Source organism: Poecile atricapillus, chromosome 5 (assembly GCF_030490865.1).
Source record: "Poecile atricapillus isolate bPoeAtr1 chromosome 5, bPoeAtr1.hap1, whole genome shotgun sequence".
NCBI lineage: Eukaryota > Metazoa > Chordata > Aves > Passeriformes > Paridae > Poecile > Poecile atricapillus.
In genome coordinates, this window is record NC_081253.1 from 20,330,777 (window position 1) to 20,355,970 (window position 25,194).

The following is a 25,194-nucleotide window of genomic DNA, read 5'->3' on the forward strand; positions in this document are numbered from 1 at the left end:
GCCACCCTCCTTGGCAGCAGCTGAACGCTGAGGCTGGAGCTTCCCCTGCTCCCTGGAAAGTATGTAGCTGTGGTGCTCAGAGCTGCACAGAGTGAAACTATTTCTGTCTTGCTACAGAACATGGATTTTTCTGGAAGAAAAATCATGTAGTAATACAAAAAATGACCATGGTCTGTCAGTGGTCAGGGATGCCATGTAAGGACATCAGCAAAACTGAACAGTTAGTGTGATTGTTCATGATTTTGCAAAAAGACTGGCAGAAGAAGATGAAAGAAAATCTTATATGTTGCATGGATGGCTCCTCCCATCTCTCTTCAGAGAATCACTTCACCCATATGGAAATCATAATCTGCATTGCTCTGGGCTTGGTCAATGGAGATCTTGAATTTTGTGTATGTTTCTGAAGAATCTGGCTTTCTAACTCATTGCCATTCCCTGTATTTCTTTTTTGGCCTTCAGCAGCATCATAGCCAGTAGGCCAAGTCTCTGACCCAGATACAGGGGACATGATAGAAAGGCAGGGGAGAAAGTATTTTCCATCTCTAGTAGCACTTCTCATCGCATAATCCTTCATTATTTTTTTCTATATAATTTATGTATAAAGTTTATGTAAACATAAATTATTTATAAAGCCTGGACTTAGAGTGCAAACAAATGAAGCCCAAATTTCTAGCTTTATCAGTAATCCTCTTTGCCAGTACTTTGGAATTTGGGGGTAGCTAAACCTGAAATTTCCATTCTTCTCCAGAGTTAATGAAGAAATGTGGTCAGTCTTTATATCAGAGCAATGGGTTGGTAAAAAGTAATATACAAATCCTGTTGAAGCATGTTCTAAGGTCTGAACACTGCAGCATTAACCAGCTCTACTCTCTCAGTGCCATTTTACTGTGGTGGAGCAGCATGTCCCTCAATTGAGTGGCATTAAATTCTGGGGCGCTGACCCATGGGCTCTGGAGCCAGCGCTGCAGTCTGTGGAGCCTGGTGTGCAAGGGGGATTACTTTGTACAGCAAGCTGAGGCCACTTTGCACCTGAATAAAAGCTACCCCACGGGGATTAACAGGCTTTAATTTCTGCAACAGCTTTACCTTTAGCTGAGTTGCTTAACTTTTTCAGCTTTCCACCTGTAGTGAAACTGTGAGAGAGCATTTCCTAAGACATAAATACAGATAAACCTGAAGTTCTCTGGTGACTACCTTCATTCAAAGAAGCAAGTGAAGCTTTTAATGTTACAGGCAAAATCTCTTCAGGCTAAGTGCCTTCCTGTCTTGCTCCTCTTTGGTTCTAGAAATAGTATGGGGGTGATATGTAGGGACAAGGGTGACTTTTTTGTCACTTCTAATCCATCTCCAGATCTTCCTGAATCTCTGCATTTTTCTGGTTTGGATATGGGCAGGCCTCCTGGCTGAATTGCCTCAAATCACCCCGTCCACCACTGCCTCCACCACTGCTTGAGTACAGGGAGAGCCTGAAAGTGAAACCTGCAAACATGGGGTGGGCCAGCAGCCAGTGGATATCCCATGTATCTCCAGGTCCTCCAGTTTTGGGGAACTGGGATAGGATTTTGCTTTCCTACCATGGGTGGGGATCAGTGCCCAACCATGGTCCTGCAGGCAGTTCTCAGAGATGCTTTTCCCTGAGGCAGGCCATGAAATTCAGGACAGATTTTGCAGGCAGAACTGAAGCACTGTAATTGTTATGATTTGGCTTTGCCTCTGTGGCAGTTGGTTCATTAGAAATACATTTTTATTTAGCATAAATGTATTTGCTGGACTTTCAATACGTTTTTATACTAAATGTTTGAAGTACTATGAAAGCGAAGTAGTAGGGCTCTTAACTCTCCCTGTTGGCTGCAGGAATCCCAGTGCTGGCCCCTGGGTGTGCAGCCTAGCACAGACTCCGCACTTACAGAGAGCTCGGCAGACACTGTGGTTTGGTACTGTTCTGGGGCCTTGTCTGCCCAACTTGGCAACTTCAGCTGTGCCATCTTAAAATGAGTTCCCAATGTGCTTGTGGAAAAGGTTACCCTTCATCAAGCAGGGAAACAAAACACTGCCGTTTTACCTAGACAGCAGGGCTGGCACGGGAGCTACCCGCCTCTGTTGGCAGGCGTGTTAACTCTGAAACCTAACAATGGCTAAGCCGTGCTCACTTCAATGACTATCTTTCGGAACGGTCTCAAAGCGGTGACCCAGTGTCGGTAGCAAGACGGTAGCAGGGGCTGGGGCGGTCTAGTGGGGTTGTGGTCGGGGCACGCACTCTGACAGGTCCTCTTTGCCCCCGCAGCTCCGTGGCATGGCAAGGTGGCTTCCAGGTCTGCCCCTTCTTCGTCGGCCACGGCATCGGGTCGTACTTTCACGGGCACCCCGAGGTGTGGCACCACGGTAAGTGGCCCCCGCCCGCCGGGCCCGTGTCCCCCCGCGCCGCTCTGCTCCGCCCGGGCGGTGAGAGGGCTCTGGGGAGGGGAGAGGGAGGGCGGTAAAACGAGCGGAGCCCCCCCTCCCCACACACACACACATACACACCCCCACGCACGCTGCCGGTCCGGCGGGGCGGGGGATTGCCGTGGGCAGATTAAACCACTGGGAAGCTGGAGGGCACCCCCGGCCTCGTTTTCTGAGGGTCGCGTGGGTATTTTTGAGGACAAGCCGCTCGGTAACGGAGCTGTCGGGGCAGCTGAGCGCTGCCGATCGCCTCCCCGGCCGCTCCGGGCGGCAGCCGCCGTGCCCCGCGCCTCCGCATCCCGCCCGCGCCCGAACCACGCCGGCAAAGTTTGACACGGGGCAAAGAAAAATCTCTGCTAAAACATTAAAGCTCCCGGCCTGGACGGAGCCGCCGTCGGGGTGGTGTCGCTGCAGCCGGGGTGCGATCGCCTTCGGCGGGTGCTCCGGCTCATAACGGGGCTCGGGTGCACAGTACCTGCGAGCTAAAAAGGGGTTTAAACAAAGGGCTTGGTTGCGTTCTCTTGAACAAAAACAACAAAAAAAACCCACAAAAAAACACACACACACACAAAAACCCAACAACAAACAAACTACCAAAAAAACCCCAAAGATACATAAACGCGATTTTTTTTTTCTTTTGTAGCCAATGACAGTGATTTGTTAATGGAAGAGGGAATGGCATTCACAATAGGTTAGTAACTCTCTGATATGCTTTTCTGTTAAGAAGCACACACGGAGCAGCCCAGATCTGTAACATTTCTTTATTGGGATATAGAAATAACCGTGCCGACAGGGGGACGTCAGTGAGATTGACATCTTAGGAACAGATTAAAATATCATTTTAGAAACGCATTACAATCTATTTGGATGAAATAATTTTCAAATTACAAGATTTAAAGAATGAAATGTTAATTATAAATTTTGCTAATATTTGACTCATATTTTTGGCAAGGCAGAGACTCTGCCAGCACACTTGATTTGAGGAGGGTGAGAAGGATGCAGTCGTGTCCCCGAAGCCAAGCAGCCTGGTGGCACTTAGTCATTCGCTGCCTGCCAGAGCTGCTGTTGGGTTTGGGGACTGCGGCGGCGGTAACCAGCCGGAGCCTCGCCCTGCAGACTGATCGTGCTCACTTCCAGTCGTGGAGAACTGCTGGGGAAAAAGCCTTCTTTCTCCCTGTGTGGCTAAATGGCGCGGCAATTAGAGGGAAATAAGAAAATTGTTGTTTTGCTGATTTAATGAACATTTTAAGCCTGTTAAAAAAATTCAAATATTTAAAACTATCTGTTGTTTATAAATGTGGTTGGTGCTTTGGTTATTATCCATGCAGTCTTAATTAAAGCTTGATTAAAATTCCATGCTTTTACAAAAGAGGAATGGGCAGCTTCCTACCTTGCTATTTTGTCTTCCTTTTTAGTTCACATTTTAGTGTGTCAAGGGAATGCCAGCCCAGGGAGATACGACCTGTGTGGAAGGGGAGCTACCTGCTGGGATACTCCCCTTCCTTGCTTGTTTCACAATCCACGCAGGAGTGCAACTAACTTTAGAATACATTTTGTTTTTCTTGCTGCAGAGCCAATAATAATGGAAGGATCCCCCAAATGTAAGATTCTGGAGGATAAATGGACTGCGATTTCTGTAGACAATAAAAGGTGCCTGATTTTATTTTTTGGTATTTCCTAAGACATGGAACTCATCACTGACAGCCCAAAAAACCCAAACAGATGAGTTTCCAGGCATGGTGAATGTGTTTTCCCCCTCCTAACTGCTAAATGTGAATTTCAGATCGGCACAATTTGAACATACCCTTGTGATTACCTCAGAGGGAGCAGAAATCCTCACTAAACTCGTGGAAGAAGCCTAAAAATGGAGCAAGGAGTGGAAAGACTTGCTGTACTTCTGGGATTCCAAGTTTCACTCGGGACAGAGAAGAGGTTTCTGTAATTTCTGGGGGAAATTGATGTTGTGTAAGTCACTCCAGGGGACAGAAAAAGCAATTTCAGGGGTTGGCTCTGGACGTAGTTCTTTCTGTGTATTACCTGGTTATTATTTAATAAAAGTCCTTAGCTTTTTTTGTGACTCTAGGAGCAGCCAAGCACAGCCTGCAAGTGGCAAAGGGTCTGAGTTATTTGGGGTTAGAGGCAGAAAGTGGCTCCCCTCTCTTCCAAATCCTGTGTGGGACAAGTAGATATCAGATGATGCAGTTTTTAAGCGGCTGAGAGTACAGAGAAACGTAGCATTTTCCCTTTATAGCTGAGGTATGGAGTCAATTTGTCTTCATTACGATTAACACAGTGCTGTTTCCCAGGCTGTAACTTCTACTAGGATGGAAGAAAGTTTCCCGAGAGTGTCAGGCAGAGGGAGCAGACTCTTCCCAGCATCATTCCCATCAGCAATCCCCACTTCTTGCCTCTTTTTATACAGCACAAAAAGTGATTAAAAATGAGATGCAAAGCACACCTCTCCGGGGATCAATAATTGCCCTGATTGAAGAATTAGCCTGTTTGGGGTAATCACTGCTCTGTGGTGCCCATGATAGTTAAGGGAGAGGCACTCTGCAGTTTAAGAATTTTATGGAGGCAGAGGAGTTTGCAGTCCAGGAGATGAGCCCTGACTCCCACACAGAGTTTGGAATCAATGGACCTCATGAGCTGCATGTCTCACTCGGTCCTGTGCTTTCTGCAGTCCTGTCCTGAGCCTGCCAGGGGTGCAGGGGCTGATTTGCAATTTATCCAGTTGCTCACTGCCCTGTGGGGCCAAGCAGGTCTGGCATTGGTATTTGGAGGTTACCAGAGCAGGACCTGGGCCTGTGAAATGTGGGGTAGCCCTGGAGATAATTAAAGGATTTCCAGACGTTCTCTAGGCCCACGGCAACAGTGGCATGGTTTGGTACAAATAACTTGCCCCTCACTGCAGGCAGATGGGGTTGCGTGCTGAGGGCTGGCCAGCTCACATTCAGGCAACCAGAGTGGCTCAGCACTGGTTCCCTCAGTGGTCCTGGACAGAAGTAAGCTACTTTCTTTCAGCTTTACTCTGCTGTTTGCTTTTATTAAAGTACAGTGAGCTCTCAGCTCTAATAGTTTCTAACAGCAGCTTTTCAAAAAGCAGGCACCCCCCTCCCTGAATACTGCTAGCACCGCGGGGCAGCCACTCAGCTTCATCCTCCCCTTGAGGAGCTTGGAAGGCCATAAAACCTGCAAAACAAACCATGCGGCCAAGTTTACAAATACGTAGAGATTAAACAATGCGAAGGACAGTCGGCATTGCCTGGAGGGGCATGTATTTAGTTCCCTTACATTCCATCGCCCAGCCGTGCTGCCCCTTCTGAGAGGCACTGGGGGCAGCTGGGTGTCCGGCGCGTCCTGGATGTGCACCACAGGCGCCGCCCGTGGATTTTGGCCACGCCGGGAGCCCCTGGATAGCACCGCAGGTGCCAAGCTTCTCACCATCGTCTGTCCCTCTGCCTCCTGTCCTGCTCTTACCGCGGCGTGGGATGAGGTGGGAACGGGGCAACCGGCAGCAGGGAACCCCCCCGCAGTCCGTCGTGGGGGGACTGCGGGCAGCTCCTGGTAATCACTGCGCTCTGAGGCCCCGCCGGTAACTCTGGTGGGACTGCGAGTTCTACCGGCCGCTGCGGAGCGCTGGTGGCTGGGCGGAGGCATTGATAGCGCACCTTTGTAATCCTAATTACGAACGAGACTGAAGACATGTCTCGGCTGTTCAGGGACAGCCAGCGCCTCGCACAAGCCTGTCATGCAGAAGGTCTCGCCGGGCCAGCGCGATGAGAGTCCCGACGTGGCAATCGCTCCCGCGGGGTCAGGACGTCCTGTGGCCGCGGCCCCTCCGCGCCCGACGAAACCGCCCTGACCGGGGCCAGCAATGAACGGAGGGGCGGGGGCCTTGCTCCCCAGGACGGGTACGAGCAGAACCTCACCGACCGGTCCGCGGAGTTTTGGCGGGGTTGGAGGAACTGTGGTTCGCCCCGGGACTGCCTGTGTCCGGCCGATCGGAGAAGAGGGTAGCCCCGGCGGACGCGGAGCGGCCTCCCCTCTCTGCAGCTGTCAGGCTGAGGCCGGCGAAGGTGCCGGAGCTGCCGGGGCGCCCTGTTCCCTACCTGGTCAAACTCGCTGACCCGCCTCGGGTGGCCAATTCCATGGCCAGCAGGGCAGAGCTGGCTGCCGGGGGAGACCGCATGCGTGCGGAAACACCGCCACTGCCCCTTCCGCGCCAAGCCTCGGAGATTTAGTGAGAATGAAGTTTGAGCGTTGCGAGCAAAGCAAAAAAACTCCAAAACATTAAGAAGGAAAAAAAAAATAAATAAATAAAAAAGAGGGGGGGGAAGGTGGTAAAAGAATGGTTAGGAAACGGTCAATTAAAACCGACAGGGTCGCTAATGAAAGAAAAAAAAAAAAAAAAAAAAAAAAAAAGACCAGGAGCTGAGGGGCTCGGTTGTGCCAGCTTTGCACAGTCAGGGGCCGGCTGCTCCAAGGGCCGTCGCTGCCCGAAAGAGCCTGAACACTATGCGGGCTCTGCTGGGGGTGCCCCAGCCCCGCTGCCGGCGCTAATACCTCTAACGACATCAACGCTGCGATTTGTTTTGAATGTTCACTTTTATTGGTGTTCTCCCTTTGCCAAAATGTGCTTGATTACATAGATGTAGTGCCGTGATAACTGCGCACCCTAGACAGCCTAGGTGTAACCGGGAAAGTTCAGCCCAGGCCAGATCAAATCCCAGGCTGTTTAATGCTGGAAGGCTGCATGTTGCTATTAGTGTTAAATATATGGCTAATTATGCGTATGAAAATTAAACATCAGTGTTATGCTAATGGGGCCGCCTTCAGCTGTGGATCAGAGCACTTGAGACTAGCATTTAATCAAATGAATCAGTAACTAATACATCTGCACGTGTGAACTTTCACAAGATCATTTTCCTGTTACAGTCACACCGCAGAATTATGAAAGAAATAATTATCAACACTTTCTAATTATCTAGCAAAGTAATTTGGGATTCATAGTGGGCTTTCTGGGGAGGATCTCCTAAGTCCCACCTCATTTACCGCTCACGCACGCGGAAGTTTTCATTTTAAGCTCAAATGCGCCGTTGGACCCTTTCAGGGCGATTTTGTTTGGTTGGATTGCTTTTTTCCCTTTAAAACAAGAAGGGCAATAGCCGGGCGGCGCGATCTGGAGGTGCGGGCGGCGCTGGGACCCGCGGGCCGGGGCCGAGAGCCCCTGCGCGTCCGCGGAGTTCGCGCGGCCTGGCGGGCGGGGGCCTCTCGCTTTGTCCGCGGGTCCCGCCGCCGTCCGCCGGAGCGGGGCGGGCAGCTCCAAGAGCCCCTGCAGCCCGCTGAGGCCGGCGGAGCACGGCTGCCGTCCCCCCCGCACCGCCTTCCCGGCGAGGGGCGGAGAAGGGCGGAGGGGGTTGCGGTGCCTTCCGCCGAGCTCCGGATGGGTCGGCGGCGGCGGAAGCGGGAGGCCCGCGATGGGAGCGGGTTCCCGGGCGGCTCCGGGAGCGGGGCCGGCCGGGAGCGGGGCGGGCGTGCGGCCGCCGCCGGCGCTCGGGCAGGCGCGGCGCTGCCAGCCCGGCTCTCCGCGCTCACCGGGGTCCGGGAGAGCCCCGAGCGCCTCGGACCAATCCAAAGCGATTATGCAAGACGGCGGACCAATCAGCTCCGCCGTCTCATGAATATTCATAGACTTGGCTGAGTCAAAGCTTTTAGGCGAGTTTGTGTAGATCTACAGCATCATGCTTAGACTTTTCAAAGAGACAAACTCCATTTTCTTATGAATGGAAAGTGAAAAACCCTGTTTCGCTTAAATTGGGTTCTTTCCTGTCCTGAGAAACACAACAGACCCCAAAAAGGCAAGCTGAAGAGAGAACACACACACAGACCAAGCGACAAGAAATGACCATGACTACCATGCCAGAGAGTCTAAATAGCCCCGTCTCAGGGAAGGCTGTCTTTATGGAGTTTGGGCCGCCCAGCCAGCAAATGTCTCCTTCTCCCATGTCCCACGGACACTATTCCATGCACTGTTTACACTCCGCGGGCCACTCTCAGCCTGACAGCTCGTACAGCACAGCTTCGTCCTTCTCCCGACCGCTGGGCTACCCCTATGTGAACTCGGTCAGCAGCCACTCGACCAACCCCTACATCAGTTCAGTGCAGTCCTACCCCAACAGCTCCAGCCTGACTCAGACCCGGTTAGAGGAGACAGGTAGGTGCACTCGGCTTTGGGGAGGGGGGGAGGGGAGGAGGGAAGGCAAGGCGGGAGGGAGGGTGTTGTATTAAAAAAAATCTATCGGGGGAAAAAATTAAATTAAATTACAAAATATTAGTCAAGAGAGCCTGAGGATCACAGGGGACCAATACACAGAGCACACAATGCTTGGCTGGAAAAGAAACCAACCCAGATGTGCACGTATTAGACTTCGTAATTATTTATTGCGTAGCGCTATAAACAATGTATGCAATTAAGGGTAATTAAACCTAAACTGCAGCCTGTAAAAATAGCAAACTTTCTCTGGGAAGAAGCATGGGCTGCCATAATCGCCCGGAGCCTTTGTTAGCGTTACTCGAGCTTCACTTTTCTTCCTTCTCATTATTGTTATTGTTGATGTTGCTGTTATTGTTGCTGCTGCTGCTATTACTGTTACTGCTATTATTATTATTTATTCTGCATCGTTTGTTATTTGTAGGGGCCGAATCGGAGAAAAGCACTGTGGTAGAAGGAGGGGAAGTTCGGTTTAATGGGAAAGGGAAAAAAATCCGCAAACCCAGGACTATTTACTCCAGTTTGCAGCTACAGGCTTTGAACAGGAGGTTCCAGCAGACTCAGTACCTAGCTCTCCCCGAAAGAGCCGAGCTCGCAGCATCTCTGGGACTCACCCAGACCCAGGTACAGCTCCGACTGAGCCGGCCCCTCTCCCGTGTCCCCTCCGTGTCCCCACCGTCGGCGTGGGAGACCACACGCGTAATGCACACACCGGGTCACAGCCGCGGGCAACGGGGCCCGAGGCGACACCCGTCCCGCCGCGGGGCGCTCCCGGTGCTGTGGAAGCCCCCACAGAGCCCGCTGGAGTGGGCCCAGGGGGCTCCTGCTGGGTGGCTTGGCGTCACAAAGTAACCCAGCAGCCGCGGGGGGAATGAGGGAGAGAAGCTGGGGGGCCGCCGGGTGCGGGGGTCCGTAGCGCCCTGGGAGGGATGGGGGCATGCTGGACCGTACCGAGGGATGCTGAGCCCTGCCCCGATCCCCTTTGCAGGTGAAGATTTGGTTTCAGAACAAGCGCTCCAAATTCAAGAAGCTGATGAAGCAAGGAGGGGCCGCCCTGGAGAGCAGCGCCTTGACCAACGGCAGGGCTCTCTCGGGCAGCTCGCCACCCGTGCCTCCAGTGTGGAATACCACCTCCGCCTCCGGTAAGGCCTCCTCGGGGACCCCGGGCACCTACATCCCCAGCTACACGTCGTGGTATCCTTCGGCCCACCAAGAAGCTATGCAGCAGCCGCAACTGATGTGATTATACATACGTTTTCCCCTAACGCAAGCACTATCGGTCCCAAAAAGAATTACAATTATTACAGGAAAAAAAAAAAAAAAAAAAGAAAAGAAAAAAAAGAAAAAAAAAGAAGAAGATAAACCAAGTCAAATAAAAGGAAACGGGAAAAAGAAAAAAAAAAGAGGGGGGGAGAGAGAAAGAAAAAAAAAACAACAACAAAAATACCCCAACAAAAAAATCCCACAAAAGAAATCCAAGCAAACAAACAAACAGGAGGTCTCTTGCCCATCCAGCCATTAGGACGCTGCACGGTAGCTCGGTGCCGGAGAGCACAGATGTGATGCGGGCCGGTTCCCACCGCTGACAGCTGACGGAGCGGCCCCGAGCACAGCACAACAGCCTGGGAGCAGAGCGAGCGCCGGCCGCGGCTTTGTGGGACAATCAGAAAAAGATGTCTGGGGGGCGGGGAAGCCCTCTCCTCTGTCCTGTCTGTCTGTCTGTGTCTGTTGAAATGTAGGTCATTTATTTACTACCCCGATCTGACGGTCTCTTCAATTGCAAGGGGGAAGGAAGCTGTACAATTTACCAGAGCTTCTTTCCCGCGACATTTTCTGTACCGTTCACTATCCATCTGTATGTTTTTTGTTGTTGTTAAAAGGGGAAGACAGGGGGTTTATTTATTGATTTAAATTACCACTATGAGAGTGCTAGAAAGGAACTCAGCTTACTGAGTGTACTGCTTGGACGCACAGTTTAAACAAAATCACAGACGGTCCGTCGTCACGTTTCCCCCCCTTCTCCCCGAATAAATCACCACGAGGGAAGGGTGCGATTTTAACTTTTACAATAACTTTTATACTTCGCTGGTGTGGAGAGTTTTGGTCCGAATGATTTGCATTTCTCGCGTATTTAACAAAGGAAATAAATGCACATTGTTTGGTACTCTGAAGTGGAATTACAGCAGCTGCCGCCGCTTTGCTGAGGTGAAGCAAGGCGCAGAGGACGGAACGAGAGCCCGGAGGGCGGCGGGGGGAACCCACCGGGAGGGCGGGCGGGCGGGCACACCCGCACAGTCCCGGCGAGGCCTCCCCGCGCAAAGCCGGCCTGGAGTCGAAATGCACAAACCGACGTGCAGGAGCTACTCGCTGTACATATTTTATTCTTAATTATTATTATTATTATTATTATTATTATTATTATTATTATTATTATTATTATTATTGTTCTGTAAACATGTTGCACAAATTTAGCTTTTTTAATTATTATTATTATTATTATTTTTATTATTTCCGTTCTGTTTCGTGTGGCTGTAAAACATGATGCTTTGTGTACTGAGATCTTGACATTTTACTTGTGAAATTCGGAAAACGTGATAAACTGAGCTCGGCTGTGTTTAGTGTTCTATATGTCAAAGTTTAGTTTTATATTGAGAATGTTAACTTATTGCTTTGTATCTGAGGGAGGAAATGGAAAAAACCCACATAAATCTTTGTACATAAGTTATAAAGTTTCTTTGAGACAGTAAAATTATGGTTTGGAAAAAGAGACACGCATGCTCCCTGTCTCGTAGCGCGGCCGCGAGTGGGTCCGGGCCAGGCTCCGCGCTCCGCGGCGGGACGGCGGTGGCCGTAACCGGGAGGCGAGACGGAGGAGCGACGCGCCCCGGCCATGGCAGCCTGTTCCCCGTGCGCCCGGCCGGGCCCGGTTAGGCAGCGGCAGCCGGTGCGATGGGACCCTCGGCGGAGGGGTCGCCCGGAGCCGCGGGTGAACCGGGCACAGCTGCGGGGACGGGAGGGGGACGTAGTCAGGCCGGCAGAGCCCCGGCCCCCGTCCCGACAGCCGACTCGGCTGCCTACCCTCGCATCCCACTGGAGGCGAAGCTCTGCCGGTACCGCCGCGGTCATCCCCAGCCCCGGACCTAGCCGTGCCCGCTCCCCGGGCTGGAGCGGCGCCGGGCACAACCCGTGGCTATTGCTGGGGCGGGTAAAGCGCTTGGGCTCTGCCGGCTGCCCGCGCGCATCTCTGCGGCAGGTTCCGCGAAGGATCGGCTCTGCAGCCCCGCGGAGGCTATGCTCACTCGCCCCGAGATACGCACCCACTCGCCAGTGCGCGGGGCCGGCGCGCAGTATCCGCCCGAGCGCGCACTCGCGGCGCGGCGGCCCCCGGGGGTTCCGTATCCAGCATGGAAAACTCTCCGCCGCTCCGCGTTTCCCGCAGTGCCACGGCACGAGTCCGGTCCCCAGCGGCCCGAAGTCCCGAGCGGAGCCCTCCGGCTCCGCTGCCCCGTAGCGCCCCAACACCCGCACAGCTCCCGCGGCCGCTCTGCCGGACACCAAACGCCTTTCACCGGGCCGAAGCGGGGTGGTCAAGCAGCTCGGAGGGCTTTAAAGATATATTAGCGTCTCCTAATTCAATAACGTCTTGCTAACAGTTCAAATAGAGAAATTATCAGTTTTCTCTCAGCGAGGCGGTCTTGAGTTAGAGGCTATTATAATTGTACATTTGAAAATGTTAATCTCAATACAGGCCTAATTAATTCTGCCTTGTTGCCGACAAGTAGTTCATCAAATATCTGATTCGAAGATTTTCATAATGAGGATATTAATTAAACTATGAATAATCCAAAGGTGCTTATATTGAAACAATACCTCATTACAATGATTAAGCCCTGATTTCGAATATTATACCTTTACCAATTGTCACCCGGCAAATACAACCTTATGGATGAGCCTGTAAATGGCAAAATGTAATTTTGGGATATATTTTTCCTTGTTGGTGGAAAAAAAAAAAAAGTGCCCCTCATTTTCAAACACTTCTGAAATAGGTTACACACAGCTTAATGATGATCAAAATGACTCTTTTCTGCAAAAAAAGACCCCAAAGTGCGCGTACAGCTGCAAACCCAAGAGGGTCAGCATCATTTCACTGTATTCTCTTCTTGATTACAAGCCGAGCCCATCAAACACAACATAATTACAGTAATTTCAGGTTTATTTATTCTAATGCAGTTTCCCCATCTCTCTGGTAATTATGAGCAATTTTTTCGCCCAGGGAATCTTTTTGCATTAACAAAAGAGATAACGCACTGAAAGCCAAATTTGCTGTGCATTGAGAAAAGCGAAGAAAAAAAAATAAAATAGGTGCGAGCTGCCATCTCCGCAATTCTCCTATATTGGAGCTCTGCAAATTGCTTGCAGGTGTATGGAGCAGAGCTGTCAATAGGAAGGGGCTTCCAAATTAGCAAATGCACAATGTTGAAGTAATGAAGACAGACTTAGCAAAATTGCCAAACAACAGATACCTCTTTAATATCTTCCACCCAAAAAGAAAAAGGGAAAAAAAATCCCCTTGGAGTGTCCCTGCGAACCCCCTTGAATAGCTGGGGATGTTGTACATGTGTCAATCTAATTGCAGAGCACAGAGCGGCCCCTGAAACTAGAAAAAAATCAAATATCAGAGCCCAAGCCCGTTTGCATTCGGAATTTGCTCCCTTCGTTTGACAGAGGGGGATGAGAAATCCCCGCCGCCGCCCGCTCCTCTCTCTCCGCCGCCGCCCTCCTACCCCGCTCCTGCCGCCACCGCCACTCTCATGCCAGTGAAAAAGTGCCATGTCCCCCCCGCGCCGGCTCCTTTCCCCCCCCGCCTCCCGGCTCGGGACCGGGCAGTAACGCTCCCCTTCGCAAAGAACCGACAAACGCACACCACGAAACCACCGCGGAAAGCGAGCGCTCGCCGGCGCCGGCAGCCCCCGGCAGCGCGGCAGTCCCGGGCGGCGAGTGCCCCCGCGCCGCCCCGACCGCACTCTCTGCCCGCGCCGGGCTCCGCGGCTCGCCGCGGCTCGGCCCGCGGGATGCTCCGGCGCGGCGCAGCTCGGCTCCGCTGTGAGCGGCATCCCCATCGCCCGGCCCGCCGTCCCACTGCCTTCCTCGCCCCGGTGCCGCCGGCGGGAAGTTTTGGGGGGAGGCTGGGTCAGCGGAGCCGCCGCCGGTATTTCCCCCCCGTCTCCCGGCCGCGCGGGGCATCCGTCCACGTTGCGCCCCGTACACTCACCTACCCCCGCGAGAAAGGAGCCTGTGTCGCCACCCTTACCTTCCGCCTCAGTCCCTGAGGCTCTGGGCACAAGTCTTTGCTTTACAACAAACCAAAGGACCGAACGCGGCTTTTTGCTACGAAAGTTAGAAGAACGAGAGAGTGTGAGAGAGAGGGAGAGGATCGGGGAGGGAGAAAGAAATGGAAAGGAAAAAAAAAAAAAAAAAAAAAAAAAAAAAGCCGAGCACAATAATAATATCCTGAGAGTGCAAATGTGGATTGAGATCCCCCAGAGATGCACATGCCTCTGAGCGCAGCAGCCTTTTTGCAGCTCTGCTCTTGCAGAATATGACTGAAATTTTCTGCTATATAGCCTCTGTCTTTATAGCTGATGAAAAAAATTGCAGATTATTAGCATAAATGTTTACTCTTCATTACGCTGATGACATTGTGCACTCGAGATCTTGGTAATCTTTGGGAAAATTATGAGTAATTTTTAAAAATTTTAAAGCAGCAGCAGTTACCATGCAATTCAGGCTAATTCTGCGTAGGCTCCGAACGGATATAATTATCGAGGAGTCAAGATGTTATGCTAAAAACTATGCATTGATATTCCCATTTATTATGTACATACAACTTTGACAATGTTGATGCTTGAAATAGCAGGAAATTGTCTTGCGCAAAAATTACAGTCCATATTAGGACATGTGAAATTGCGAAGAATTATATAGTAATTGCAGGCTTTCAGATGGGAGAGCCAGAATGCTCAAACTAGTGCAAATGTGGATAAAATTACAGATCAGAGCAAAAATTAGGGAAAAAAGGGGTCTGGGATTTTTCAAGTTGGCTATAGGATTCCGGAAGTGTCTAATGCCACATGATTGCTGCAGCTTTAGGGGAGACATTCATGCCTCAAATAACTCCTTTTGCCAGAGCCGCTTTAATTGAATTTCTCGTGCTTTCTCTTTTCACCGGGCAAATGAGTAAATTGCCTCCCCACGGTACAAGCCCGGCCAGCCCCGCCCGTGCTCCGGGGGGGCAGATGGTGCCCCCTCGGCCGGGCGGCTGCCGTGCCGCCCTCCCGGACCGGGCTGATCGCGGAGCTGTCACTTACCCCGGTCGCCCCCCCGGGACCGCTCCCTCTCAGCCGTCCCTCCCGGTCCGGTGCCGGGACCAGGCCCGACGGGGGGCGGAAGGGGGAACCTCAACCCTGGGACGCGGGGTGGAATCGTCCCAGCTCCCCCACCAGGCTCCCTCCCCCGCTCCGCAACCCTTCCCGGAGTGCTGCGGAGGCCAGGGCATGTCTCGCCCCCCGGTTATCCTGCTCCCCGCGACTTTGGCCGGCTCCGGGCGGCCGATCGCCGTGCAACTTGTGAGGGGGATCATGGCTCTCTACGGTGCCTGCCCCGTCCCATCGGACAGGAAAGGAGCAGAAAAAACCAGGTTACGAACACACGCGTATCTATAAGTCTTAATGTGCGGTGCGCGCCCGAGCTGCTGTAACGCGCCTCTGCATCCGCTTGGTATCGCCGACCCCTGCACGGTGTGAGCCGCATCTGAGATGCGAGCAGCGGGTGAAATACGGAGCCTGGGAGGGCTCTGGGAGATACGGGGATGCTGAAGCACGAAAAACCCCATCGCATATACCAGGTGCGGACAGCCCAGAGAGGACTGCTACCAGCAGGCAGCAAATAAATCGTAATAATTAAATAAATAATGTAATACTAAATGACAGAAAGAAGGCGCGAAGGCTCCCGTCCTGGGTGTGGTGTGCTCTGCTCCCCGACCGCCGACAGCGTTCTCGCGTTGGGCAGGTCCCTGTCCCAGGGACCCCCCGCCGCTGTCGGCATCCTGCCCGACCCCACGGAGCCCGCCCCGCAATGCTGAGAACTGGAAACTCTGGGCAGGAGAGACCGGGGCGCAGATGTTTGCTGGGGAACTTTATTTAACTGACATAAACGCCTGTGAAAACGATGGGGCGGGGGGACGAGGATGGAACAAGAATGGGAATCGTCTCCTTCCCGGCCGTGGCCAGCGCCCACGGGTTCCTCGTGCATTCCGGACGACCGATTTGGCAAAACTTGTCACCTGCCAAAGGGGTGTATCCCCCCTCCCCCCCCTCCTGGCCCCCCGTGGTAGCCCGCAGAAGCACCGCGCTACCGGGAGCACAGCTCCTGCCGAACCACGGGGGCGTGGGGCTCCGCGCTGCTGCTCGCCACGCGTGCCGCCCCGCTCCGTGATCGCCGCCCCAGTGCTTCGCGGTCCGACAGCGGGGAAGTTTCTTCTCCCCGGCCGAAGCGGGCGACTGAGGCCGCCAGGTCTCCCCACGGCCGGCTGGAGGGTGAAGGAGGGGAGAGATATGGGATGGGTCCGTCCCTCTTTTTCTTGGGGCAGCTCTGGGCTGTCGTCCCCGTTCTCGCCGCCGGGTCATCGCCGGCACTGGACGGCAGCTGCCGCTTTCCCCTTTGTCTGTCCCGCTCCCTCCTCTCGCTTTCTTTGCACCCGACTCTCGTCTTCCAACGTCCCTCCGTCATTCTTGGTTTTTCTTCACTCCTCCTTCGACCCCCGCCTCCCCTCGCCCCAAGCTTTCCCCAAGCTCTCAGAAGCAATCTGCCCTCCCGCTTTCCCCCCTTCTTCCCCCCTCCCTCCTTTCCCCCTTCTTTCCCCCCTCCTCCCGATGTCTCTCCTTGTGGGGCCGCCCCCCTCCGCTTTCCCCAGCCCCGCCTGGGCTCCTCATGCCAAGGCCTCTCGGAAGAGTCTCGGCCAGGCTGCGCATTCCCGACCCCGGGCAAGCTGGCCTGGGCCTTCTTTATCATCTTGTCTGCCACGGGATCTTCCGCACGGCTCTCTTTCCGTGCCCTCTTCAAGAATGGCAGGGTTCTCTCGGTGATGAAGGCCAGAGATCCCTTCTTTCACCTCCTTTTGCTTCTTCCAGCAGCAGTGCCTCCAGGGATGCAGTCCGCAGGGCTTTGTCCCTCAGGGTTACAGCTTGAGGGGCACAGCCGGGAGGCGGCATCCCGAGCGGGGTGGCCCGAAGGATGCAACAAAGGTCATCAAAGTGAGGGCTCAGCTCAGAGGGGTGCAGAGAGCGTTCCAGAGGGTTACATCCTGGAGTGATCCAGCCCTCGAGGGATACACCCCATGAAGCTGCAGCTTGGAGGGAGTGCTGCCTTGAAAGGGGTTCACCCTGGAGGGATGCTGCCCTTACGAGGTACATCCCAGAGGATTTCAGCTAGGTGGGATGAAGGTGAAGGGCTGCATCCCAGAGGGGAACATCTTGAGGGGTGTGAGGGCTCCAGTCCTCGAGGGGCACATCTCAGAGAGAGTCCAGTAGGTGCCTCCAGCCCTCGAAGCACCAGAGAGGAGCTTGGGGCAGCCACCAGCTCTGCTCCAAGCAAAGAGCCCGTGCAGGTTGCCGGTCTGGGTGCCATTGCCGGTGGGACACGGCTAAATGCCTCTGGGTCAGGGCCGCACACGAGGACCAGCTCCAAGACTACTACGAATCCCTGGCACAACCCTGCCCCAAACCCCTCCGGACCGCCTTGGGAAGCTGTGAGACGGCAGGAGTCTGTCCCGGGTGAAATGTCGCTGGCGCCAGCAGGCGGGAGAGGGGGAAGCGGGGGGGCAGCTCTGGTCTGCTGCAGGCAGCGCTGAGTGATTCATGGCCTCGCCGAGAAGACTGTCAGGGGCGAGATTTTATTGTAGACGGGAAAGAGGGGAAGGAAGGGGGAAGTTGCAGGCTTGCGGCAACAGTTACAATGGGGAGGGGGTGAAGGGGACGCAGCTCTCCCTCCCAGCGAACGCCTGGGTCCAAATCGACACCCTCAACCTCCCCCATCCCCCAAAAACTCAGCGTGGGCACCATGGAAACAATAATTTATTTAAATAATCTCTGCTTATTGTAAAAGAAACATTAATGACTGTATAAGTTTTCCATAATAAATAACCAAAAATACCGTTTTTTTTCTTTTCACGACGCTAGACATCAAACAGATCAGGGGCATGTCGCTGGCTAGGTTGCCGGCAGGGGAAGAGCAGAGTGGGGTGGAGAGGAGGGCTCGCTGCGGCTGGCGCCCGACCCGGGGAAGCCCCATCGGGGCACAAAATCGGCCCGAAGGCAGCGTACGGACCAGAGCCGCGCAGGCACCGCCACCTGCGACCGGCCCCCGCCCCCGCCGGACGGTTTCGTTCACGGCTAAAAGGGATACCTTAAACACGGGAGGCTTCTGTTTTAAATCTACATATAAAAAATTATTTATCTTTTTTTTTTTATCGTTTTATTTTTTAATCCCCAACATTAAAGTGAGGTTATCCGCAAAGGCACCTATCAACTTTAAAAAAATAAAAAGTAAAGTTAACCAGAGTTCTGCACCGGTGATTTGATGAAAATGCCGGGGAAGAGGTGGAAGATAGACGGAGAAGAGGGAGGGAGATGAGTACTTGTTCCGCAGTGTGGTTGTTTTCACGGCGGGAGGGAGGACCCCACGGGGTCGAATGCACACCGGCCCCACCGCCGGTGGCAACGGGGCGGGACGGGGCGCGGAGCGGTTCCTCTCCGCCGGGATGGCGGGGGCCGGAGCCACGCTTCACCAGAACACCAGTGCTACACGTCGGTGTCCCGCGGCCGCCTGGTGCGGCCCGCGGGCTCAAGTCTCTACAGTGTCTAGAAGATGGTGCCGCTGCCGTGGTGATGCGGGGGCTGCGCCGGCTGCGGGAGGGAAGCGGCCGCCGGCAGATGCGCCGGGCCGCCGGGGGCCGGAGGGTACCACGAGTAACTACCGAGGAAAGCGGCGGCGGGGCTGGGGCTGGCAGTGCCGGCCCCGCCCGCGGTTCGTGGGTGCGGAGCGAAGTCCCAGGCGGGGGGCGAGGAGGGAGACGGCGGCGAAGAACTTCGGCGGGGAGGCGGCTCCGCTGGGATCTCTCCGCTTTTCCACATTTTCTTGAACTTGGAGCGGCGGTTCTGAAACCAGATCTTTACCTGCGGGGAAAGGAGCGTCAGGCGGCCGCTGCCTCTTGCGGCGCCTTCCCGGCGCCCAGACCGCCCGCGGCGGGGCAGGGACGCGCAGCTTTCGCAGCCCCGAGTACTCCCGGCGCTGCCGCTTCGCCTGCACTCCCACCCCGGGCCGTCGAGGCGCCATGGGCCGGCCTTCCTCCCACGCTCGCACCCGACACCCTGGACGGCGACAGGCCCCGGCGGGACGGAACGTGCCCCGGGCCCCGCGGCGGGAGAGCCTTACCTGCGTCTGGGTGAGGCCGAGGGAGGCCGCCAGCTCCGCTCTCTCGGGCAAGGCGAGGTACTGGGTTTTCTGGAAGCGCCGCTGCAGAGCCGCCAGCTGGAAGCTGGAGTAGATGGTCCGGGGCTTCCGCACTTTCTTCGGCTTCCCGTTTACGATCCTGATCTCCGGCTCGCAGTCTTCCTTCTCTGCTGCGGCAGAAACGGCAACCACAGTGAGACGAGGAGCCCCCGCCACCCCGGGCCCTTCTCACAGCTCGGCATCACCGCCCGCCCCGTCGGGGCGACCCACAGGGGACGAGCGCTCTCCCGGCCCACTCCGCGCCTAGAGCCGCGATCGGCTCCTCGCCAGGCTCACCGAACCGTCCCCCACAAGGGGTTCGGACGTACCAGAGTCGTTGTTGGCTGGAGAGGCCCTGCTGCCGTAGGGCCCGTAGGAGCCGTAGGCGCCCCCGTAACCCACGTCGTAGGCGGCCTTGGCAGAGTAGGGGGCGGTGCCGCCGCCCGCGTAGGGGTAGGAGCTCACGGGGCCGTAGGGCGGCCCGCCCGCTGCCCCGTGCTGCTGGTTGGTGTAGTAGCTGCTGTCGGTGGCCGTGGAGACGGGCAGCGTGGGGGACTCCTGCGGTTTGTGCAGGCCGCCGTGCTGGTGGTAGCTGCCGGCGGAGATCTGGCTGGTGTGCATGTCCGGCATCAGACTCTCCAGCACCCCCGTCATCCCGCGCCCCCGCCCGCCGGGGCACGGGTCGCCGCCCCGCGGCCGGCCCCACCGGGGACAGGCGGTCAGAGCCGCGCCACCATGCTCGCCGCGCTCCGCCGGGGCGGTGCAGCCGCGCTCCCGCCGCCGCCAGCGGGACGGACTCTGCGCGCCGCGCGCCGCCGGGACGGCATTTAACACCGGTCACGTGGCGTGGCGTACGTCACCTAGCAACAGCCAATGCGGAGCCCGCCCGCGCCGGCTCCCCGTGGGCTCGCGGAGTGCGGGACGGGAGCGGCGCCGAGCGTGGGGACGAGCGGCCGCGGGCGTCGCCGGGGACCGGGCCCTTCCCGGTTCTACGGCTCAGGCTGCCTCCCCTTTGATTGCACGGGGCGGTCCGATCCGCAGCAGCGAGGGCTCGGGACCGTGGCTCAGCACGGCCGCTTCTGCCGTGCTGTGTCTGATATGTGCCCGCCTATGTCCGGCAGCTCCAGGGGAAGGCCCGCGCATCGGTCCCCCCGTAAGCGGCATCCCCACGCGGGCGCGCCTGACGGCGAGCGGAGCTGGGTGGCCGCGTTTGGGGGTCTCTCAGCTCTTCTGACCCTGGGAGAGCGTGCATTTCGCGGGAGACCAGTAACTCTGTGTTACACAGCTCTCTGTGCCAGAGTGGCAGAGCTTTCCAGTGAAATCTTCTTAACATAACACGCGGAGGGGCGACATTCCGCCTAGCACGCGTGTTTTCTACAGCAGTTGCTGACGGTGCCCGCGGGATGTCCCTCCACACGGCAGCCACTGACTGCGCCTGTTGCAGCACAGGCACAACGGCAGGGCCGGAGGGGCCAGGCACCCGCCAGCAGCCGCCTGTCCCCCTGCCCCGTCTGCTCGCGGTTGCACCGAGGCCGTGCGGGCCGGTTGTCGGTCGGGCACGGCGGCGCTGTCCTTGGCCGCCCTCTGCCGGGGCCAGCGCCGCGGGGCAGCAGCTGGAATGGTGCCCCAGGTGCGCTGAGTAGCGCTTCGGAACTGATTTTTATTCTTCTATGTTATTTCCCCCGCCCGACTCTCCCGCCGGGGAGCCGGTCCGCCTGCCAGGGAGCGCGTTCCTTTCTCAGGGGGAAGGACCCCGCGCTGCCGGGGGCTGCGCGGTGCGGCCGCGGCCCTGCGGGAGTCTCACGTGTGTTCAGCGCGGGCATGGAGGGAGGCGGCACTGGTGCGAGGGCACCAGTTGCAAATGTTACCACAAAAACTGGTAAAAAAAAAGAAAAAAGTGACCGGTCGCCGTCGGGTTGTTTGCAAGGGCCGGGGGTACGTGGCGTACCTGGCGGTCCCCGCGCGCCCCGAGAGCCCCCTGCCTCACGAGCCCGCGCGTGCCCCCACAGGACCCCTCCTCGCGCTCGTCCCGCCCCTCCCCGCGCGGCGGGACCGCTCCCTCACGGCGCCGGTGCCGGGCATCCCGCTCCCGGCCCGGGCCGGCCTCGCCCCGGCCTCGGCTGCTTTGAAGAGGACGGCGGCTGGAGACTGTCCGTCTATGCCTGCGGGGTGGCGGCGCTGCGGCGAGCGCAGGTGAGCGGGGCTGGCCCTGGTCGTCTGCCAGCGGTAGGTGGGCCCGGGAGTGGGGCTGCGGGAGATGGGGCGCTCGGCTGAGGCGGCGGTGAGCCCCGGGCGCGGCCTCCGCGGGAACCGACGTGCCCGGAAACCGGCATGATAACGGCGGAACCTGGAGCCCGGCCCTGCTGCCAACGGGGCCCGGGGGGCCGGAGCAGCGGCGGTCACGGAGAGAACTCGGTGCCCGCAGCAGTGGCTCTCATGTTGCTGACTCTCCTAAATATAGCTGGTGCTTAGTGCAAAAGGAAACCGGTTTCTGTAATCCACAGCGTGAACGTTCTGCTATCCCAAGTGACATCTTTGTAGGACTATTTCTGTCCGTCGATGGATGAGGTCCGGCAGTCTGAAAGAGCCGCTGGCTGGCACGGAAGAGGGGCAGACAGCGTTTGGTGGCTCTCGGCAAACAGCGGGACAACCAGCTACCCTTCATTACTCACGTTTTGAAGCGTGTGAGATAGTTTAAAAATACAAAGGAAAAAGAACATTTCATCTCATACTGAGGATTTAACAAAGCAAAGGACTTACTAGGGAATTTGTCTTTCGATGCGGCAATTTTTATTTTTAAATTAAACGTGCTATACAACATGTATATAGTGATCTGTACAAAAATTAAAGGACATGATTTTGTTTGCTTCAGCTTAGATGAATAGTCTTTCTTGTGCAAGTTGTTCCTCATAAGCTGATGCAGGACTCACAAATTTAAATGGATTGTCAAATGATAGCTTATCCAGAGTCTTATGGCTTTGTTTCTGCAGTTTGTTTTGCCTATGTGGAGGCACAGACTTGCTGGAATCTCCACTGGGGAGTTAACTTTTAATTTATTCACATGGCTGATCTTGTAGATCTGATTTTGTTATTTCTAATTTACTTGAACTTTTTTTTTTTTTTTTTTTTGTGAGGTAGTTGTTTTAAACACCAACTTGTATAAAAAAGGCATGACTAAGGGAGCAATGACATCAGGCAGCAGGAAGGAAGGAGAAAGGCTTGTTTTAGGTGAGAGACAACTTGACTACCATGAATATTTTACGACACACTTCTCTGAATCAGTCATAGTATTATTAGGAGTTTAAAAAATAATGGTATTAGGCTGATCCAGAGTTTATGTGTTTTCATGTTCTTGTGTTGAGCTATGTAATTTTAATTTTTTTTTTTTTTTTTTTTTTGGTTGTCCCTGCTTTGGGAATTGTGAATGTTACATGGCTGGGTAATTAGAAAAGACCCAGAGAGACTGGGGAGTCAGGGTAAGATCAGAGGGGAGTAGGAGTGTTTTGTGTACCCGCTGTTAATACTTGGCAATCCCTCTTGGTTTTGGTGTAGTAGATAATGTGTTATTATTTATATCCTGTGAGAAGGAATGTTTGTGTGTTACAAAATATATATCTTATACACATTGTTCATTCAGTTGCAGACGGAGAAGGATGCTTGCCTTCTCGCTGCAGAGCAGTTCAGTGGTCGAAAGTTTTGGTCGTGATGTTTATATGAATATACAGAACTTATTGCCAGAGGCAACAAAACAATTGAGCTGGCTTTGTTGTTGTTGACTTGTTTGTTTTAGAAGCATGCTCATGCTGACAGTGGACATAGTTTGTTTATCAAGTATAGTAAACACAGTGTGTATAAAAACAAGAGAGGACCACCGGTCTTTGAAATCATCATAATCTCCAACTGACCAGCTTGTATTATTTTTTTTATTATTTTCAAAAAAGGCAGTTGTATATGATTCATAAAAATGGCTGTGGTAACTCTGGGTTGGTATAGTTTGTTTAATGCTTTTATTAACTATTATTCCTATGATTCTCTTCCTGAAATAGACTTCATCTGAGAAAAATGTGAAAGCACTTAAGGGCTGGTGTCCTGACTGTATGTATGTGGTATAGATGTAACCTAGGGATCAATGAAACAAGTTGTTACACAGTGTTTTATCTCAAGTTTCACTTGAAGAGAACTGCATTTAACATTAAGAATTAGGTTAATTTTTAATCTGCTGTATTTTTAAATATTATTTTACTCATTAGGATCCACATTTGACTGAACCATTTCACTTACTTCAGCAAGAATGTGGTGAATCTTAAGAGACTGGCCTGTTATTTCTGATACTATTGCACAAAAGCAGTTGGACAGTAGTCTCTACTGTAGTAGTATGTTAACAAGTATGGATTTCTTTCCATGGCTAAGGGAAATGCTTTCAGTGGATTTATAGTGATATAATGCATGGTATAGTCCTGAGTGTTTGCCTTAATAATTGAAGAGTAATATAAATCATGTGCCAGGTGAAGCCATGAGAAGGATTTATGCTTGCATTGTACTCATGAAATCTGGTATTACGCTTGAGAGTGATAGTAACAGTTCAATCTTCCTTTTCCGAGGGATTAAGTATATCAGCTTTTGGGAAATTGTATGAATCTTTTCAACACCCTTGTAAGCTTGCTACCTGCTGTGCTTAGTTTCAGAATCCAGTGTTATCGTTTTCCTCTCTAAAAACTGTTTATTGTCTCATTCATCTATACATCAGATTCTTCATTCCAAAAATCACATAACTCTTCTGAGAAGAATATGCCCCCTTGTGTGGCTCCCTGAGGATTCCTTTCTTAGCCCCTTGTTGTAAACAGCTTATACAAGCATGACATGAGACATGGGTTCTGTAAAATCCTTTCAGAGTTGTTTATTAAGCTGTCTTGGTCTCAGATTATCTTTCTCAGTGATGATTCAGTGGCAGCTCAGCACTTTTCTTCAGCAGAAACCTTTGCAGACTGGAGCACAAACGGTGACTTTTAATAGTGGATTAGTCTGGTGTTATTTAGCACAGGTGTCTCTCAGTTGTTTCTTTGTACAATGCTGAGGAAGTGCACAGCCTGATGCATTGGGGTGAATGTCTAATATGAGCATATTCTTGGGTCTAATAATTTCTGCAGATGCTTGGTGTGGGAAGGAAGGTCTGTGTGCAGAACCTGAAGGCAGTAGAGCAGCAGTCCTTGTGGGTTTTGGGTATAAAGCAGAGCATGCCCAAACAGTCCCTCTTGCCTCCTTTAAGATTGAAATTCTACCTTGTTCTGCAGTAGGGCCCTTGAACATGTTCTGATCATCTCTGGGGCTTCCAGGTTTTGTTTTTTTTCTTTACCAGATGTATCAAAAGTAATACTACTGACAAAAACCAAAAACTGTGTGCTTTTTTGTGGTGGTTGTGTGGATTTTTTTTTTTCCCTTAATAGAATGAGATTGGTAGAATAGCTAGAAAGCAATCTTTGTGGGAATGTTAACTGGCCAGAGGCTGGGCCATCATGGTTGCAGGTACACATATACTCTGAGGCAAGTGCTTGTGAGCCCAGTTTGTAGTGGATTTGAGCACACTCAGGTTCAGCCAATAGGAAAATCTTTGTTGGAAGTGTTTTGTGTGTGAATATTTAGATGAAAAAAAAAATCTTTAGTAAGAACATGCATGAAAAATGCTTTCAAGATGAATCATTAGGTAATTTCTAATATTGCTGTAGATTACAAGTGTGAGAGAAGATGAGAGGCGTATTTTGTGGGAGCAGATTTAAGCTGAGTTGATCGTTTGTATCATTATGAACTCTTGTTTTGTACAGGTAGTAGAGAACTTTTTGTTTCCTTGACTCTTACATCTGTACAACCTTTACCTGTGCAGTCTAAGCACAGTTTAACCAAACTTTAACACTGAGAATAACCAAGGCTGCTTTGGC

At 53.4% G+C, this 25,194-nt stretch overlaps 3 protein-coding genes across 5 annotated transcripts in view; 2 read left to right on the forward strand and 1 right to left on the reverse strand.

The window, feature by feature from the left end:
• The window catches only part of METAP1D (methionyl aminopeptidase type 1D, mitochondrial), a 44,928-nt gene extending 40,404 nt beyond the window's left edge, over positions 1-4,524 (forward strand). For both annotated transcript variants that reach the window (XM_058840273.1, XM_058840272.1), the window contains 4 exons: positions 2,285-2,382; positions 3,086-3,133; positions 4,014-4,092; positions 4,226-4,524. In XM_058840273.1, coding sequence (XP_058696256.1) covers positions 2,285-2,382; positions 3,086-3,133; positions 4,014-4,092; positions 4,226-4,304 — 304 coding nt within the window. In that variant the 3' untranslated portion in view covers positions 4,305-4,524. The remainder of the gene's footprint in view (positions 1-2,284; positions 2,383-3,085; positions 3,134-4,013; positions 4,093-4,225) is intronic.
• A 3,822-nt stretch (positions 4,525-8,346) lies between these two features.
• Positions 8,347-10,118, forward strand: DLX1 (distal-less homeobox 1). Its single transcript, XM_058840275.1, has 3 exons — positions 8,347-8,659; positions 9,141-9,340; positions 9,705-10,118. Exons 1-3 carry the CDS (start codon positions 8,347-8,349, stop codon positions 9,957-9,959), a joined length of 768 nt encoding a protein of 255 aa, XP_058696258.1. The 3' UTR covers positions 9,960-10,118.
• A 7,722-nt stretch (positions 10,119-17,840) lies between these two features.
• Positions 17,841-20,042, reverse strand: DLX2 (distal-less homeobox 2). 2 transcript variants are annotated; one of them, XM_058840019.1, is made up of 3 exons: positions 19,591-20,042; positions 19,205-19,389; positions 17,841-18,945 (listed from the first exon to the last, which is right to left on the reverse strand). In XM_058840019.1, the coding sequence occupies exons 1-3, from the start codon at positions 19,913-19,915 to the stop codon at positions 18,631-18,633; spliced, it is 825 nt and encodes a 274-aa protein (XP_058696002.1). In that variant the 5' UTR covers positions 19,916-20,042; the 3' UTR covers positions 17,841-18,630. The 2 variants fall into 2 exon arrangements, with proteins under 2 accessions (XP_058696002.1, XP_058696001.1); XM_058840018.1 differs by having other exon boundaries at positions 19,205-19,392.
• Positions 20,043-25,194: the final 5,152 nt, after the last annotated feature.

Bases quoted from the DNA above. Each gene is read 5' to 3' on its own strand.
- DLX1 (XM_058840275.1), top strand. From the start codon at position 8,347: ATGACCATGACTACCATGCCAGAGAGTCTAAATAGCCCCGTCTCAGGG. The intron at 8,660-9,140 runs GTAGGTGCACTC...TGTTATTTGTAG, and splicing joins GACCCGGTTAGAGGAGACAG to GGGCCGAATCGGAGAAAAGC. The intron at 9,341-9,704 runs GTACAGCTCCGA...TCCCCTTTGCAG, and splicing joins TGGGACTCACCCAGACCCAG to GTGAAGATTTGGTTTCAGAA.
- DLX2 (XM_058840018.1), bottom strand. From the start codon at position 19,915: ATGACGGGGGTGCTGGAGAGTCTGATGCCGGACATGCACACCAGCCAG. The intron at 19,393-19,590 runs GTACGTCCGAAC...TTTCTGCCGCAG, and splicing joins TCCAGCCAACAACGACTCTG to CAGAGAAGGAAGACTGCGAG. The intron at 18,946-19,204 runs GTAAGGCTCTCC...CTTTCCCCGCAG, and splicing joins TCGGCCTCACCCAGACGCAG to GTAAAGATCTGGTTTCAGAA.